Source organism: Desmodus rotundus, chromosome 12 (genome assembly GCF_022682495.2).
Source record: "Desmodus rotundus isolate HL8 chromosome 12, HLdesRot8A.1, whole genome shotgun sequence".
In the NCBI taxonomy this organism is placed as follows: domain Eukaryota; kingdom Metazoa; phylum Chordata; class Mammalia; order Chiroptera; family Phyllostomidae; genus Desmodus; species Desmodus rotundus.
Window position 1 is genome coordinate 22,483,263 of NC_071398.1, and position 18,992 is coordinate 22,502,254.

Consider the following 18,992-nt stretch of genomic DNA (forward strand, 5'->3'; position numbering starts at 1 on the left):
CTCCCACAATGCCCAGAATTGCTCTGACACATAGAAGAGCACCCTCCCCCCCAAAAAAATGGTATGAGTGGCTTGTGGTATCTGTACCACTGACTCATTCACAGTGATCATGACTGATTCCTGATTGCAGAATTTATTTTTTTAATCAGGAAATCTTCCAACAGTAAAAATAAAGCATACTCAATAGACACACTTTAAAATATTTCCCTTTAAAGAAAAATAATCTAGCTCTAGCTGTGTAGCTCAGTGGATTGAGTGTGGTGGGCCTGTGAACCAAAGGGTCACTGATTCGATTCCTAGTCAGGGCACATGCCTGGGTTGCAGGCCAGGACCCCAGTAGGGGGTGTGCAAGAGGCAACCACACATTGATGTTTCTCTCCCTCTCTTTCTCCTTCCCTTCCCCTCTCTCTAAAAATAAATAAATAAAATCTTTCTTAAAAAAAGAAAAAAGCTATATTCTCATCACCTACCAACACCCTTATGTATATTTTGTTGTTTTTTTTCTTTCAATATTTTCTCTTTGTGCATTTTGGGGGTTTGTTTTGCTTTTGCTTGAGTGTTTGACATTTTTTTAGAAATTATAATCAAACTGTGTAAAAACATTTACAGACTTTTTTTCCCTGTTTTTCTCGGGGGGGGGGGGCGGTCCTCTTATAGACTCTTATAAGCATTTTAAACTATCATGGCCACATAATATTCCAACAAATGGATATAGCAACTGTTCCCCTGTTCCTGGATATCTATGTTATGTTTCATTTTTATTGTTACACATTTTGGATATGAAGCTTGTGTTATTATTATTCCAGCTATAAGATCATTTCCTTAGGATATATTCCCAGAGTGGAATTACTAGGTCAGAGAATTTTAAAGATTTTGCAAGGCATTTTAAAGACCTTGAAAAGATAACACAAATATTTCCTACATTACTTGTTCTGGATATGACTTCAGTGTCTTATTGGTGTAAGTGAATTATCACCCACCTCCCCAACTTCTACCAAACTCTTTGTTATGGGAACCTCCCAAAAGCTACCCTTCCTCATGAATCCAGAGGGTCTGACTATTCTCCAAAGCCACCCTTGAGAATCAGTCCAGTTTGATCACCCAGTGAGCCCCAGTTCGGAAGAAGAGTGGCCCAGTCTCTCTGTCTCCTACATGTGGCCCAGTCAGCTGAGGCAGTGGGGCTCTGAGTAGGAATGAAAAGTTGCTGGAAGACAACACCTCCCTTGTCTACTTACTTTTAACCCCTATAAGGAAAGCCTGTTTTTTGTTTTGTTGCCATGGCAACACAACCTCAAGACAATAGCTACTAGCCTTAGTGCTTGGAGAAAAGAAACTCAGCTAACAGACAAGTGAGAAATGCAGGAAGGAAAAGGTTAGCCCTCTGCTTCCCCTGTGTGCCTCTGCAAATGGGCCGAGGTAATTAAAAATTAAACTTTGGAGTCACACAGACACTGGCGTAAGGAAGGTTCCAGGTTGTCTGTTTCCAATGCTAATTAAAGTGGATGTAGATAAATCAAATTAGCTCCACCTCATCTCTGCTTGATGGAGAATCTTTCAAAACATGGGTCATTTTCTCCATGTCCACCAGGTCATATATGCATGACCCACGGACATGGTCAACAGTGTGGGAATTGACTGTGAGAATGGGGGGTGGGATGGGCGGAGGAGGGCAAAGGGAGAAAAACTGGGACAACTGTAATAGAAAAACAATTAAAAATATTAAAAAAAAAACATAGGTCATTTTAGAGAATCTTTCCACACTTTGGGGAATTACATGGCTTCCACAGAGCCTGAAATGATCTTAAAGGCAAGGTGGGTTTTTACAGCATGTCTCTGTATTCCGCCTTCAAATCTTATCAGTTCCACTTCACCAGCATCCCTAATTCCTAATTCTCATTGGTCTGCCAGCCCCTCCTCCACCGGTGCCCAACCTGGCGACAAGCCTCAGTATCTGGGTCATCTTCCCAACACGCCTCTGATTACGTCCAAGTGAGGACCGCTTCAGCTCCCTACCCCTGCAGCAGAGAGCCTGGCTAACAAAGGTGGGCACAGGATATCGCCCAGGCACACAGCGCTCCGCCCCCCACTAACTCTCAGTTCCCTGGATGAGATGTCCACTCCCTTTCAGACTCTGTTCATGCCTTGCGCACACACATTTTTTTCTCTTCCTGGAAAATGCCTCCCCACTTAAAAAAAAAGCCAATGTGAAGGCCATTTTTCTTATATTGAGCCATTTCCTCACCTGGGCTCATGCCTCTTCTTTTATACCTAGATAGAGCTCTGCCCACGCTCTGTGGCAGCTGACCGTTTAGTGGCCTCCCCTCCTTCGTGGCCCGTGGGCTCCTCCAGGGCAGGGGCTGGGCGTGTCCATCTCCCTGTGTGCTGACACAGGGCAGGAGCTCAACACTGGAAGTTATTACTCTCACAAAGCTGGGTTATTTGGTTAAGTGCATACATTTTTCTACCTGGGGAGGAGAAAATAACACCTTGAACTTCTCTACCTCCAAGCTTCTAAGGAAGCCAAACTGCTCCTTTATGCCATCACCACAGAACATATGCTGGGTCCTAACCATGGTGTAACAGCTGAGCATTTGGGCGCTGAAACTGTTGTTATGGCTGTTGTTTGGAGAACACAGCTCAGAGTTTACATTCATAAACTCTTCAGAAAATTCCAAACATACTCAAAAGCAGCAATAATAGAAGGCCGGGCGCCTGCCCCACAGCCATGCACCCATCAGCCCCACCTCCCCAGTGATTAACATTTGGCCAAATTTATTTCCTTTGTTGCCTCCCTTCCCCCTTAATTTGCTGGAGTATTTTAAGGCAAATCACAGAACATAACATCGTTTCATCTGTCAATACTTCACAGTCTAGGTTCGAGTTCTCGCCTGTCTACCTACTATGTCTGTGACATCGGGCAGGGAAATTAACCACCCTGATCCTCATTTTCCATCTGTGTAAAATGAGAATGATTATGATATATGCAACATGGGGTTCTCATGAGGAGCAACAGACTATCCCGTGAAAATGCATGCCCAGCTCATGTGCTAAGCGGCCAGCGTTAGTCATGAAAAGCACTGTCACCATTACTGTCACTAAATGAGATACTGTAATGCAAATGACCCATCACTGGATCATTTACAGCACAGTCTCAGGCATTTGTGACATGAAAGACAGAGGACTGTCTCGGTAATCATGGCTCTGGAAGCAGAAGGGAGGTGGGCTGGAGTGTGGGAAAACTCAAGCCTTACAGAGCAAATAGGAAACTGGAAGACTCATCCTGGAGGGCGATGATGGGGTCTTGAGCTGGGCAGTGACAGAGAGCGGAGTCAACACACAGGAGGAGATGAGAAATCACTCGTGTGCGCACACACACACACACACACACACACACAGGGTTGCCAGCACCACCAGAGGCTGCGAGAGACACGCAGAAAACCTGTTCCCTCAGAGCTCTCTGTAGGAATCTGTCCTGCTGACACCTGGACTTCTGACTTCTGACCTGCAGAACTGTTAAAGAAAGTCTGTTGTTTTAAGCCTCCCAGCCTGATGTACCTTGTTTCACCAGCCCTAGGAAGCAAATACACTATGCAAACATTTCCATGTGTTTGTAATTTTTTAAATGAAAAGAATCATTACTTCAGCAGTACACTGGGTATAGTTTTTTAAGGTATTATTTCCAGGTTCTTGTCCATATGCAAACAGTTATTTACTTGGTTGTAGTTAAGAGTCAAATATAGTTTTACTTCTGGACTTTTTGTTTTCACTTGACAGAGCACTAATCTGCGTTTTTTTAATTCAAGGGAATCCATCTCTGCTGGCCATTGGGTCACATTAGAATCTACTGTTTCCTTCCTAAAAAGGGAAAAAGGTTTTCCCACTGCATTTCCAGCAGGCAGCTCTGCTGATTTTTCTGCTCACATCACAGTACAATCTGGCTCATTACACCATGGTTGGTGGGTTGCCCGAGTAACCTGCTGATTCTAACTTACCCACATAACGTCTCCTTGAACCAAATCAGATAAAACTCAGCTGCGGAGTCCCCTGAGAGGCCACATAGAGACACTGAGTGGGTTTAACTAATGGCCAAGCAATATCCTATAGGTCTCCTAATGCACAGAGCAGAAATCAAGTTGCTTGATTCCACCTCAGTTGCCTGAGAACAGGAGGGGTTGTAGCTATGGCTCTCTGCCACTTTCCAACATACAATATTGAAGTCAAGTGTTAAAGTGGGTCATATCCAAACACCAACCCAGCCCCTCAGGGGACCTTAGTCAGCCAAGCTGGGAGCTTGTCCTTCCGGTCCTGCTGTAAGTCAGCCAAGCCCAGTGCCTGACTCATGGTGCACAGTCAATATTCATTAAACGAAGCACAGGTAAGTTCAATACTTCAGAGCCCCCGAATCATAGTCACAACAAACAGGTGAAGGGTAAGGCCAACACATTGCCTGTAAAGCCACACTTGGTGATTTTGATGCAGACAGCCTTCAGTCCACACTTTGAGAAAACCTAATCCAACCAATCAGCATTTTGAAGTCAGAGACCATATTGTGTGTGTGTGTTACTGAGCACCTGCTGTGTACCACACACGCTTCCAGTCCTGGGGATAGAGCAGCACCCAGTCTTTTGTGGACAAGTCCCTGTCCAAGGTGTCATGTGTGTGCTAAGGTGAGGCAGGTGCCACCCTGAAAGAGCCCACAAAGGGAGACGGGGAATTGGCTCCCATCACAATGCAGGTCTCAACTGGAGGAGATTTTGCCTTCCAGGGGACCACTGCCAACGTCTGCAAACATGGTCACACTGGGAATTGCTATGGACAGCTAGTGAGCAGAGGCCAGAGAGGCTGCTGAACATCCTGCAATGCACAGGACAGCTCCTCACAACCAAGAATTATCTGACCCCAAATGGCAATAGTGCCTAGGTTGAGAAATTCTTCTAGAGAGAATGAAGGAAGTGTCATAACCAAGGAGGAAACAAGGTGTGTATGAAAGTACAGCGGAAAAAACCCATCAGTGGTTCTACAGTGCAGTGCCCAGAGCCCTGCAGCCTTCCTCCATCCCTCCCAGCCCTCATGCGCCCTGGTTGCATCCTACTCTCGAATACCTGGCAACAGCGTGGCAAGCCCTGGAGCTACACAGGCCTCAGTTTGAAGCCTGGCTTCTCCCCATGCTTCACTGTCTAACCTTGGGCTAACCCTCATTTTCATCTCAGCTCTCCTCAGCTCTCAGCAACAGGGACTCAAGAAGAAAAAGGAGAATATTTTTATGAACTTCTGATTGACAGTCTGACAAACTCCCACTTACCTCACAGGGTTGATGCAACGCAATGAGATCATGCATGTAAGGTGTCTTGCTCAGTGACAGCACCTGCTAAGCACTCGTCATATGTCAGCTGCTGTGATGATACTAAACTAAGTCCCCTACACCCCCCCGTTTCATCCTTTAAATTTACCTGACTTTTAGATTCAGCTCGTTGAGACTCTCACCTTCTCCTAATACAACCTATGGGCAGCTGGTGACTGTCATAGCACTACGGTGCTAAGTCCAAAGGCTGTAGCCTTCCTGCATCCTTCCCTCTATGTGGGAGCATCTATGAAGAACACCCTCCAGCCAGAGTGGTATAGGACCAGCTTTCTATGGGAGCACACTGTTGGCACACACCTCTTCCACAATCACTCTTTTCTTCCACTCCTCACTTTAGACCATTCCACAGGTCCCGGACAGTGTGTCTCAGGCATAGCTGCCTCTGTTGGCCGCCTCTAATTTTGCACCCTAGGCACTCTAGCACCTGTCTAAATTACCGCTATGTCTAGATGACATAGCTAACATATCTCAATTCCCTTGAGGTGCCAAAAATGCCCCAAGCACCTGCAAATAAGCCCTTTCTCTCCAAGCCTGAAGAAGGTCCACCTCTGCCTTCTACACTGGACTTGTCTAAATGTCAGTGGGCCTCGGTGTCATCCTTTTGAAAAGGTGGCCACCCATATGAGCACCTTCAACACTCTGAAGGGTCTTTGGGCTCCTTCTCATTCTAAGCCTCTTCCATAAACTCTCATATCTGGCAATTCTGGGTGAAAACATTCAGAGAGCACGGAATGGCATAGTTACTAGTGTGTGAATAAATTAAGTCAAAATTATCTGGAAGAAAGGGAGTTACGTCACTAATAAGGAACTAGCATTCTCCAAGCAGAAATACAGAGTATCTCTCCCTGGTTGGAGGACTTGGGTACAATATTCAATATCAAGAACCAGGGAGATATTCAATATCAAGAACTTCCTTGATAACTCCCTTTCTTCCAGATTAAGTTAAGAACAATCTAACAATGGTCAGGGGGGAGCAGGGAGGGGACAGTGAGGAGAGAGGATTACAGGAACTACTATAAAGGACACATGGACAAAATCAAGGGGGAGGGTGGAGGTGGGGAAGGGAGGGGGGTTCAACTGGGGTGGGGTGGAGGGATGGGGAGAAAAGGCACACAACTGTAATTGAGTAACAATAAAAAATTAAAATTAAAAAAAAAAAGAACCAGCTGGAATTATACTGCACCAGTTCTGCCACTGTCCCGTGGAATTTCAGGAGTAGCCGGAGCACAGGTTACTGCTTAGCCCATGTCTGGCACCCCTGAGGAGCATAAGCAATTCATGTGGGTGTTCAGAGTGTAACTCACCATCGGCGCCCACAGCACTCTGTGGCCGTCAATGGCTCTTGTGCTGGGTAGAGCAGTATGTACTTAGATTATTCAGTTGTCCTCCTGTTTGACTGAGTGACCGACTTCTACTTGACATTCAAATCTCAGACTCAAAGTTACTTCCTCTCAATAGTTTTCCTTGGTTCTCATCCTTCTTCCATCCCCAGTTAACCCCTCTCTTGTGCCCATCACAGTTCCAGTGTCCAGTCTACAGACTGCATGACAGGTAGTTTACCGCAGGAAACAGAGCGTGTCTCGTGCACTTTTTATTTCCCTCTCAGGCCTCACTCACATGTTGGAATAAAGCATCCTTTGAGTTTCCACTCTAATTCTACTCAACTACCCAAATCCAACACTGGGGAACATTGTTAAATAAAATAAAAAAAACGGCGGAGGCAATTCACTAGATTTTTTTCATCTTTTGCTTTAGTTCAAAATATGGTAGGATAAAAATATATAGTTTGGCTTGATTGGGGATGGCAAATTTCTGAAGAATATGGCCATGATACCTATTTGATCAGGAGAGTCTCTGTCATCCAAGTACCCAGGGAAAAAGGATCAGTCACTGCATCCCGACCCTACTGTCCTACTTTTTGCCTTCCCTTCTTCCTCGTTCTCAAAAGGTTCTGACCTCTTCTAAGCCAGTGTTCATATTAGCAATCCCTTAAAAAATCCTCCTGGAGCATCCCCATTGGCTGTCCTGTGACCAAGCAGATACTTCTTTTATGACAGCTACTTAAGGCTCCCCTTCCTTTGAAAGTCAGAGCCAGCCTTGCAGGGCCAGGACCTAGTTGGGGCAATAAAGGCGATGAGGGTGCAGTATTTAAGGAGGTGCTCATACTCTGGTTCTGACCCAGCACTTGTGCAACCTTGAAGGTGAGCACCACCTTAAACTCTGCACCCTTGTCACCTCTCTTGTCTCATCCTACCCTACACCCTGCATTATTGTTTAGCAAGAGAAAGTAACCAAATTTAATACATACATATTTATGGGAACTCCATGGGCACGAGAGGTTCCTCCCTGCAGTATTGCAAAGATCCCACGTGCAACTGGTACAAAAAGAACTGGAGTGTTTAAATCTCTTCTCTGCCTTTCCAGTGCATGGGTCACGATCCCTGACATTTTACTTTTGCAGTCACTCTTGCATCCAGGTAAAAATCTTGGGGGGCTCACTCACTTTAGACTCCTGCAGCTATTGACAGAACTCAGAAATTCCAGATTCCAAGTCTACCTGCAAGGAATGTGTTAGTTTCCAATACCCACTTTGGATTTTACACAATCCCAAAGATGGCCATTGTTAGTATCAGTAATTTTCCACAGATGACTTTGGTAGATGTGCTTCTTAATTGTAGTATTACTCATTTCTTATTTTCAAATCTTTTAATTTATCATCTAATAGGCACAGTGATCCATGAAATAATTCATCTTTATTTTATTCCTCTTTTAGGTGGCTAGGCTTATTACTATTCATAGCACAGCCCAATGTTTTGATTATTAAGTGCTATCATTCTTGCCCTAATGACTTTGTGCCTTACACACCATTCAAAAGGAAATTGAATATTAATGAAACATTAAATGAGACCCCAAACAAACATTGACCGTCGTTAACCCTCGTTACCCACATGTGAAGGAACTGACTACTCAGTCAGAAAGGGACTGGAAGATATTCTAGCGTTGTGTGATCCGGTGTGAGCAACTTGGAAGCTCTTTGGGATGTTGTTCCGAAGGCCCCGATCTACCTTCCCAGCATCCTGCCCGGCATTCACTGCTGCTCTTTGTCCTCATGCCCATTGGCCTCTCTTTAGCCTCCCCTTCCACATTCTTCTCCCTGGGCTTGGAATGCTCCTCTCACACGCCAGTCATCCTTTAAATCCCAGAGAAGCCCTCCGTAGTCCTCCCAACCAGGTCAAATCCCCTCGTCACATTCTCACGACGCCACCTTAGAACTGCCAACTGGCAATCTTACATTGCCTTAAGTCATTCTTTGATGCATCCTTGTCTCCTGTAAGATCATAAACCTCTAGAGGGGAGGGGATATTGTAGGTGTTTGCTCATCATTTTACCAGGCTTCCAGAAACCCCACCTCATCGAGCTCCATGGCAGGCAGAAATGAGAATGATCACAACTACTGCTCCTCCGAAACGCAGCCTGAGCCAATTCCATCTTCCCTGGGGCTCATGCTCGAATGCCATCTGGAGTGTCCACAGGCTGTGCTGAAGCGTGAACCGATGGTACAGGATCAACTCTGATAGGTTGTGATCCATGTGGGGGCTAAATAGACACATCGGGAACACATTTTTTAAACTGTGAAATTCTTATTGTTATGATTAGCCTATTTAATAAATAAAACTGTGATCTCTCAGGACAGAGAAAGCATATCCATTTCACCCATTACTCTTTACGCAGCTCCTGCAATAGGGCTTTTGCACTGGTGAGTAGTGAGTGACTAAGTACACAAATGAATAGAATAGCAAGTATCACTTAACATATCAAAAAGTCGAGGGGCAAAGAGATGAAGTGACTTGCTGGAATGATATTACCGACTCAAAGCAGAGCCTAGGACTCACCTGGGATCTCCTGCCACCATCCACCTGGGATAGTATTAAGGTGGCCTCCCCAGGACAAGAAGTGTCAGAAAAGGCTCAGATGGCCTCTGTACTCAGGATCCTGGCATCTTAAGGTGTTTGAATGACATGACTCAAATTTCCTCCTACTGTCCTGATGGGAAACCAGCTCCCCAGAGATGGCCTGAGAATGCCCAGAATCCCTAGTTCTGGGAAATCCAGCTACTAAGACCAGATCTGGCCAGCCATGCAGACGGCAGTGGAGTCGCAGACTGGGTGTGGGAACCACACCCTGATTATGAACAGACGCCCCTGGGCCCCCAGGCAGCACTGAGTGGGCCACCAAGAGACAGCTGCCTGGGCCAGGGGCTCTGGGATGTGGGACAAACAGGAGAGAAACCTCTTGGTGCAGCTTAGCCACTTGGTATCTCACTCTCTCCACATACCCATTTGCTCCCATTCATTCATTCATTCACTCATTCATCCCTTCAGAGCCTACCCTATGCCAGATACTTCTTTGCACTGGGTCCCAAAGACTAGTGCCATTTCCCCAGCCACCTAGAGCTTCACTCTCTCATATGGTTGTCATGAGCCCATACAGCCACGGGGCATGTGAAGTGTGGCTAGTCTGAACTGAGACATGATATAAGCATTGAATACACCCTGGATTCCCAACACCTAGTACAAAAAGAAGGAATGTAAAATAGCTCATTAACACTTTACTATATATTGACTATATACTGAAATAATAATACTTTGCAGTACATTATTAGCATTAATTTCACCAGGTTCTTTTTACATCTGTGATAATTAGAGAAATTTAGTCACAGCTGCAGCACAGCACTGGTCTAGAGACCTGCCACCTAAGGAGAAAGGCTGACAAGTACCTTTCAAGCCGCCGGGGGAGGGTAACATGACTGACTGGCCCAAGGTGCTGAGGGAGCTCAAGGGAGACTTAGCCCGAACTGTGATGGGCAAGGCTGAGGGGCACAGAGCAGCTTCCTAGAGGAGTTCACATGCAAATCAAGAGTTCCCAGACAACTCTGGGCTAGCCCCAGGACCGGGACGCTCAGGGGAAAACCCAGTCCCTGCAGAGGCACAGAGCTGAGAGGCCCAGTGAAGTCCAGATGTGTCTCCAGGGGCAGCAGTGGGAGGACAAGAGGAGAAGGGGAAGCAATGAAACCAGAAAGGCCAGGAGACGTCAGCTCCTGGAAATGAGTCTGGTGCTGTCCAGCAGAACTTTAGTGTGAGCCATGTGCAAAGTTTTTAATTTCACTGGAGCCACATTCAGAAAGGTAAAAAGTAGGTGAAATTGACTTTAGTAATATGTTTTACTTAACCCATTTAAAATATCATTTCAACATGTAATTGATGTCAACCATTCTTAGTGAGATCGTCCATGTTCTTTTTTATTAAGTCCGAGAAATCTGGTGTGTACGTTACACCCCAGCCCATCACACTGTGTGCTCAGGGCCACCTGTGCCAGCGCAGGTCTGCTGACTTTTCTCTGGAGTGCGATGGACAATGCTCCTAAGCAGAGGTGTGCCTTAGAAAGCTCTCTCTGTAGGTGCAGGAGAGACAAACGGCTTTCTGGAGGCTGTCACCCCCCATCTGGGTGCTGTCACCTACTGAGGCACTGTAGTTTATAAACTGGCAACGGGAACAAACTTTCTTTTTGCAGACCTTACCCTGCGACGGGGTTATTTGAGGGCCCTGTTGGGATGCAGACCACAGAGTGTTGTCCTGGGTTTTGCCCAGAGTTCTGAAAAGGGGAAGCTGCTCATTCAGTTCCCTTCTGGTTCTAACCACCTTGCAGGCACCGACCTGGAACAGACTCCTTAGACTGTTCCATCTCTGGGTTTCCCATCTGTGAAACTGTAATGCTAATACTCACCTCAAAGGCTGGTGCACAGATAAAAAAGTGAAGCAACATATGTTGAAATGCCTCACACTGTGCCTGATACAGAACTGATAAGAAAATGGTAGTTTCCTTCTTTCTAAGTTATCATCGGAAGGACTCTCTCATATCTCCAAGAGCAGCTAAGAGGATGAGAACTCAAATAGCATGACTGGGGATCAGACTGCCTTGGTTATCTGCTGGAAAGACTCCTAACCCTTTCTCCATCCCCCACACAAGGGACTTCAAGGACTCGGTTCATTTCAGGAAGAAATGTCTAAAAACATGCAGATTAGAACAGCCCTGCAGGGGGGCTTTTTTCCTAGCACCACAATACACATTCACTGGTAGGAAAAAACCTTTTTTGTTTCCCTGGGCTCTATCTTATTGGAGAAGCAGCTTAAAAATTGTTTCTTATCTTCAAGGAGTTTCCAGGTGTTTAATGACTTGCTGGGATAATAAACAACTGAATTCTGGGAAACCATTATGTGAGATGTTAGCTACCGCTTTCCCCTGCCTTTGAGAATCAAATCCAGCTATACAGTCTAGGTGGAATTGGGAAAAACATCGGTTCTGAAATCTGACAAATCTGAGTTTGAACCACAATTCTGAGGCTGATAGCCATGGAATCTATGGGCAAATTGCTTTGAGTATCAAGGTACTTTTCTGTAAAATGGGTATGACATATCTTTGCAAGGTAAGAGTTACACATGCAAGGTGGGAAGGTATTAGTTATCTGTTGTTGCATAACAAATCACCCCCAAAACTTATCAGCTCAAACCAACATTTATGATCTCACAGTGTCTGTGGGTGTGGAATCTTGGCATGGCTTAGCTGGGTCCTTTGGCTCAGGGCCTCTCTAAAGGCTGCAATCCAGGTGTCAGCCAGGGTTCTGGTTTCATTTCAAGGCTCAAGCTCTCTCATTGGCCATTGACCCTGCCCTGTGGGCCTATGGAAATAGGGCAGCTTACACGGGGCAGCTCATGTCTTCAGAGTAAGAACGCAAGAGGAGTCAGAGAGAGAGAGAGACTGCAAGACAGAAGTCTTTTATAACCTAATCTTGGACGTGACATGCTATCACTTCTGCTGTGTCCTATTGGTTAGAAGCAAGTCACTAGGTGTAGCCCCCAGTCACAGGGAGGGGATTATACATGGGTGTGAGGGTTAGGAAGTGAGGACAGTTAGAAGCTGTCTGCCATGATATTTAAAGATTTTCAGTAAACGGTAGCTGTTATAATGATCAAATAGGACAGAACTTTGCAAAGTAATGTTCACTACAGAAATAGATGAAATCTCCTGGATTATGTACTAGGGTCAAGAAAGTTAACAATCATATGACACTATCAGTCTGTCACAGATCTTGATTCTACCCAATGCTAGGTCATCCAGAGACTACATTTAGAGATGCATTTAATTTATATTAAATACAGACTTGATAACTTGTTACCAAATAACTATGTTTGGATACCAGAGTTAAAAGGTACACATCTCCTCTATTAACATTTTATGATATATCTAGTTATGTTAGGATGTCCATGCTTATTTATGGGGATGCAAATAAAAATATGCATCTTGTTCTTCTCATTTAGCAATATTATGAAGGATTGGATCCTTCTGTATGTTCTTTATAATTAGCACTTTAACAGCTATATAATGGTTCCATTCAGTAGATAAATGTAAGAGTCATGTTTTACTTAACCATCCCCCTTTTCTGTGACATATCAGTTGCTTCATGTTTTGCCATTAAAAGCAATGCTATGATTGAGTATCTTTTGTGTGGTAAGTACCCCCCCCCCTTAATTTGAATTATGTCTTTAGGATAAAATCCCAGGAAAAACAATTAGAATACACACATTTTAATGGCTCTGTTAAGTTTTTATCCAAATAGAAAATGGCTTTGGTTTTTATATAAGTAAACATTGCTCCATCAGCTCCAGATTGAGTTCCTCAAAGGCAGATACCCTAGCTTAGTTTTTACATTTTTTTAAAACATGGCATCTTGCCTCAAAGCAACATTTAATGAGTATTGTGGGCTGAATGAACAAAATATTTTAAAATCTGAGACTTTAGGAAAAATATTTAGGCTAAATCTATTGAAACATTTTTTTTTAAATCAGAAGATGTTGCATTTCCACTTAGAAATCACTGAGAGATGTGAGGGAGGTATCCATACCAAGCACTGGGCTCTCTTTTGCCCTTTTCTTGTGTCATTGAATCCTCACAGCACCCCCTACAGTTCATTCTCCACACAGCAACAGAATGAAATGCTCTAAGCACAATCAGATTAGGTCTAAACTTCTATTTAATAAAGGGTCCCAGGAGACATCTGTTGGTCCCCAACACTTGAAAAGAAACAGTATGTCCTCTTTTCTATGGAGAATACTAGTTCTCTGGAGATGTCTACTTGGTTGGACACAAAATTTTCACCCAATACCAAGAATCATGGGAATTTTCTTGAATCTAGTTAACCCCAGGGAGTGAGTCATTTTAGCCAAATTGTAAGTCAGAGTGATAAAACATTTAGGTAAGCAGGGCAGAAATGACCCTGAAAAAGTATTTTTATTGGTCAAAATTTACTCTGGCTGATGTGCCCTGCTACTCTGCAGCATGTAAATCTTGGAATTCCACAATATCTCCTCCCCCACCCACCACCCCTTTTTTAAAAGAAATTTTAATTTACTGATTTCAGGAGCTATCATCCTCATGTTTTAGACCCAGGAGACCAAGTTGTACAGATCACAGTGTGTGAGTGCCACAACCAAACTTGAACCCTTCTCAGGTTTTACCACTAAACTTGAACCACAGTGCCCTCTGGTGGGCATCCAGTGGCTTGGTTTTTCCAGGCCCTCTACACTCGTGAGAAGCCCCACCTACTTAGTGCTTCCGTTTTTCTGTCACTCAGGTGAAGGAGGCCATGCAGCGGATCCATGACCGAGGCAACATTGGCAAGTTAATTCTGGATGTAGAGAAGACCCCGACTCCACTGGTGAGTCAAAAGCAGAGGGATCCGTCCCGTCCCACACGACAGAGTCTGATCAGGTGCAGGCACAGTTAGGGCAGAGGGAAGTGCAGGCAGCTCATGGGCTGGCAAAGGCAACCGAAGATAATCAAATAATTGCACACACATGAAGGATGTCACAAACTGAGATAAACGCTGGGGAGGAAAGGAAAATTCCTCCTTGAGAGTGTTTCAAGAGCAATGTGAGGGCAGTCAGGAAAGGATAGAAACGGTAGACCTACCAGTGCCATCTATCGGCTGCCACGAACAGGAGGAATTCCTGGTAAAAATCGAATAAACTCACACTCGCATACTGAACAGATGGGCGCCAACTGCCTCTGAGATGCCTCCTGATGGTTCCATTGATTTTGCTTTCTTTTATCGGAGTAAACCCCCTGTATCCAGGGAGCTCACCAAGAGTGAAGCACATCAAACTCACACACCGGACGCTCTCACAGTGGCCACTTGAGGGGGGCTGTGCAGTGTGGGGGTCAGCACGGAAAGTGCCATCCGACTGCGTGACTCAAAGTCCAACTCTGAGCTCCTGGGTGTGACCTGGGCAATTACCTTGTCCTCCGGCTTCCATCCCTGTTTGTAAATTGGAGATTGATAAATTCTCAGAATTATATAAATAAAACATTGTCTCATACACACTAAATTCCAGGAATGATTTGACAAAGAAAATACTTAGGAAGGTTTGTTTGTTCTCACATGTTTAAACTTGGAGCTGCATCAGTCATTTATAAAAAAAGAACAAAAATGTTTGGCATGGTTTAGTCCACAGTGTGCATCTTTAACAGTGTTTGTTGGGCTTTTATAACCACGATGTAGTTTAAGTATGATGGCCATCTCCCTCAGCAAAGGGCGGCCACATGACAGGGCATTTTACAATGTGTGACTGATGGCAAGAAGGATATAGTTTATTAAATGCTGTGGCAACAATTGTTCTGAGGCAGACGGGGGGACCAGGTTAAGGAGGAGAAGGTGGCTGGGATCCTGGGTCTTCTGTGCACCTACGCTGTGTTCTTTAAACAAATGCCCAAGCCTATTTCAGCCCCAGCAATAAAAGGCAGATAGGTCTAGAGACACCCTGGACTGGTTGTTGCTTTCAAGCCCAATAGCTGGCACTGGCGTCCCACCTGTCTCCATTATAGGTGAGGGCTTACTGGGTGCTAGGGCAGGTAGGAAGGCCTGTTTGACCCCGGAGAGGGTGGGTGGTTCTTATCAGAGCAGGAGCTGAGAAGCACACCTTGCAAGGTGAGAACTGAAACCCTGCCTTGGCGTCTCTCGTCTCTCGTTGGGCTTGTTCCTGAACCTCAGGAGGGCTTTCCCCCTGGGACTTGGGGAAACAAAGAGGTGATGGAGAGTGGGCCGGCTCAGATCGGTATATGGAGCACCTCTGGGGAGGGTGGAGGCCATAGCCCATCGGGATGGAAGGCTAGGCTTGAAGGAATCATCTCCCAAATTCCGATTACTTGCCCTGAAATCCTTAGCTCAGAGACTGCTTCTTGTAGTGCCCAACCCCAGACAGCTAATACCACACTGCCTTCCTAGGAAGCAGGCAACCGTAGCTCCTGGCCCTTCAAGGAGTCCTGTCAAGTGGCTTCATCAGTTGCTTGAAGAAGGTGGGGGTCAGGCTGCAGAGCCCTCTCACAGGTCCGCTGTTGCATTACAGATGGCCAACGACAGCACGGAGACCAGTGAGGCAGGAGAAGAGGAGGAGGACCACGAGGGTGACAGCGAGAACAAGGAGCGGATGCCCTTTATCCAGTAACCAGGCCCCAGCCAGAAGAACGAAGGGCGGCTGGGAAGAAGAGGAGCCAGCCGAGGAAGCTCTTCTGCACCCCAGTGAACAAACCCTGTAGTCCAGTGCGTGTTGTGTTTGTCTGCAGTTGGCTGAGCTAAAAAGCTTTTGATCACTGTTGTTTTCTGAAATTAAGTGCCAATCCCGTTCCATGCAGTATTATGTCCCTCCCCCTCTGTGTATCACCATCTCCCCTCCCCCCTGTTCCAAGACCATCCATCTTTGGGTCCTTCTGGACAGTTCTAGAATAGCCTTGCCAATTAATACAAGCCCACAGACCCAATGCCTAAGAGACCAGGCATGGACAAGTTTGGATGGAAAGGTGTGATCACAGAGCACTATCCAGGTCTGAGAATTCTTCAGGCCAGTGACACTTTTTGCTGCCAGCCACCCATGCTTCCGGTGAGAGCACGTGCCAATGTGGCTGGGCAGAGAGAGGGTAGGCCAGAGCATTGCATGAGCCTATCAGTTGAGGATCTTTCCAAGTAGTCCTTTCTCTCTCCCCCTGTAAGAGGCAACTTCCTTACATTCATTCAGTTGTTTCATGGTCAGAAGGTGGGATGCTCCATCCCTCCACTGGTCCTTGTCCATAAACGCAGGGAAACAGATGTGGTTTTTCAGGATAAAGATGGGTCAACAGCAGGAGTTAGAGGACCAGCCACAGAGATTTCTCCTCTGAAACCATATCTCATGAGCTAAATCCTCTCCTCCCCCACCATACGTACTGTACTTTAATTTTAAGAAAATTTGCCACGTGTGGGACTACTTCAGCAATCAGGACTGAGGCTCACCTGCATCTGCACACTTGTCACCGGCATTGCCAAGTTTGCTGTACTCACTTCCTAGGAGCGAGCAGCCACCTTGACTGTGGATCCTCCAGGGGAGGCCTCCCTGGTAGACCAAATTTGGAAAGAAATCAGTGAGCATCCTTTTACTTGCCAAAGCATGTTTCGACATGTAACAAATTTCTAGTGGTACAAAAGTTGACGTTCAGTATCACATGCCAAATATGTGGTTCCTCTCCTCTGAAATATAAAATTATGGTGCAGACTTTTTGCAGGACCCCTGTATTGGGGAACTGGGGACCAAACTTGATTACACACCCTTGTTCAATTTTCTAGCTCCTAAACTTTTAAGAAACCCCACCCTTTGCCCCACCCTACTTGGCATGGCCGAGGTGAACCGTTTCCCCGCAGGAAGAGAAAGAGGCTCAATGTCTCCATGGTGGAGGTGGGGTCCTCCTTCCCTCCTCCCACTCCTTTGGTCCCAAAGGGCTGACTCCATCACGCATGAACCACACTGGAGACACAAGAAGCCCACACAATTGGCATGCCAACTCACTTTACATGCTGGAGGATATTGGAGGGTTCCCACATTGCCCGATCTCTCCACCGATGAGCCTTAGGGTAGACCCGACTCTTCCACAAAGTAATGGGAATGAACGCATTTCGGCAGTTACCTGTCTTTTATCTCCAAAGTCCTTTTGTAACAAATGTCGCCTCATCAGTCACATTCTTTTTCCCACCCTAAGCTTGTGATGACTTATTTATGCCAAATATTTATCTGAAGGGAGAGTGTCTCGTTGTGAATGTACGAGGAAAACATGGAGATGAGAACGGGCACTGCCGTCCGACGTGCAGAGAGAGGAGAGTATCTCCAGGAGCACACCACCCCCTCTTCCCTGCCTGCCCCGGGGCTCACCAGCTGTCCAGCTCTGTGCCATTTAGAGAGCAAATGTCGAGGTCCCATCCTGATTCCTTTGCCAAATGCTGTATTATTGGTCGTGTTTCTCCCATACCCTCCCTGACCATGGGGTCTTAAGAAGACCACTTCTGCCATTTCCATCCAGCTACCCAAGTGACACTCCCAGCGCGCTGGACAGAAATGACATTTTCTAGGGTGAGGAGCAAAGAGCCACTAGGCATATCAGAGTTCCCCTCGGCCAGGTGCGTGGGAACTCCACATTCGGAACCCAGCTGGCCTGTGTGAGGAGAAACGTAAAAAGTCATTCCACTCCAAATCTGTTTTTCCAACTAGCAAGAGTAACAAATAATCACAAATAATGCCGGTCGGTTACAGAAAACCCTTTCATCTCCTTGGAATACAGGAAGAGAAGAGAAAACCAGATTTTGACTAATGTGATCGATTTGCGCCACAAAGGATAGGGAAAAAAAGAATCAAAATTAACTGTTCAGTGCGCTCTCACCTGGAGCACCTTCTCCCCTGGTGACGTCTCTGGAGGAGGTGTAAAGCACGTCTCAGTTTGCCTTAAAGGAACCATGAAGGCTTCTCTGTGACTTAAGCTTGATTGGAGTGAACTGAAACATTGTCCAATGTATTTGTGGCTTCAGAGCTTTTGTTATATTGTGCCTACAAGCAAATTATGTTTACATAAAAATATAAATAAAGTACTCAGCATAGCATAACCTCGCCTGGCATGAGTTACTTCACATAAATAGTTGTTGGGAAAGCAGCACTCCCTAACCCCCAGTGAAATGTAAGAAATGGGTGACTAAAAACGGAAGAACAAAAAACTGGTGATAGAAGACTCTCCAGATGAAGAACTAGGGACTACATAGAAAATATGGGGTAGAGATGAAACAAGCCTTTAAAAAGACATTCAAGCAAATTATGTTTACATAATTTCCCTGAGGAAGTAAAACCATTAACTAAAAAGACTACCCAAAACATCATCTAATAATAACAACAACAACAGCAGCCTTGGCTGGTATAGCTCAGTGGATTGAGCACGGGCCTGCAAATCAAAGGGTTGCTGGTTCGATTCCTAGTCAGGGCACAGTCTGAGTTGCGGGCCAGGTCCCTAGTAGGGGGCGTGCAAGAGGCAACCTCACATTGATGTTTCTCTCCCTCTCTTTATCATTCCCTTTTCCTCTCTCTAAAAATAAATAAATAAAATCTTTTAAAAAATAACAATTATAATGGCACTTATAACGCACCTACCTACTATATGCTGTTAAAAGAGCTATCTACATTTGTAGAATATTAATCCACTGGCCTTCCCCAACAGCCCTGAGAGGCAG

At 45.5% G+C, this 18,992-nt stretch overlaps 1 protein-coding gene across 1 annotated transcript in view; it reads left to right on the top strand.

The window, feature by feature from the left end:
• Window positions 1–18,363, top strand: part of VAT1L (vesicle amine transport 1 like) — a 148,496-nt gene extending 130,133 nt beyond the window's left edge. The window contains exons 8-9 of the mRNA XM_045191990.3: window positions 14,052–14,135; window positions 15,823–18,363. Of these exons, the coding sequence (XP_045047925.2) occupies window positions 14,052–14,135; window positions 15,823–15,921 (183 nt within the window). The 3' untranslated portion in view covers window positions 15,922–18,363. The remainder of the gene's footprint in view (window positions 1–14,051; window positions 14,136–15,822) is intronic.
• Window positions 18,364–18,992: the final 629 nt, after the last annotated feature.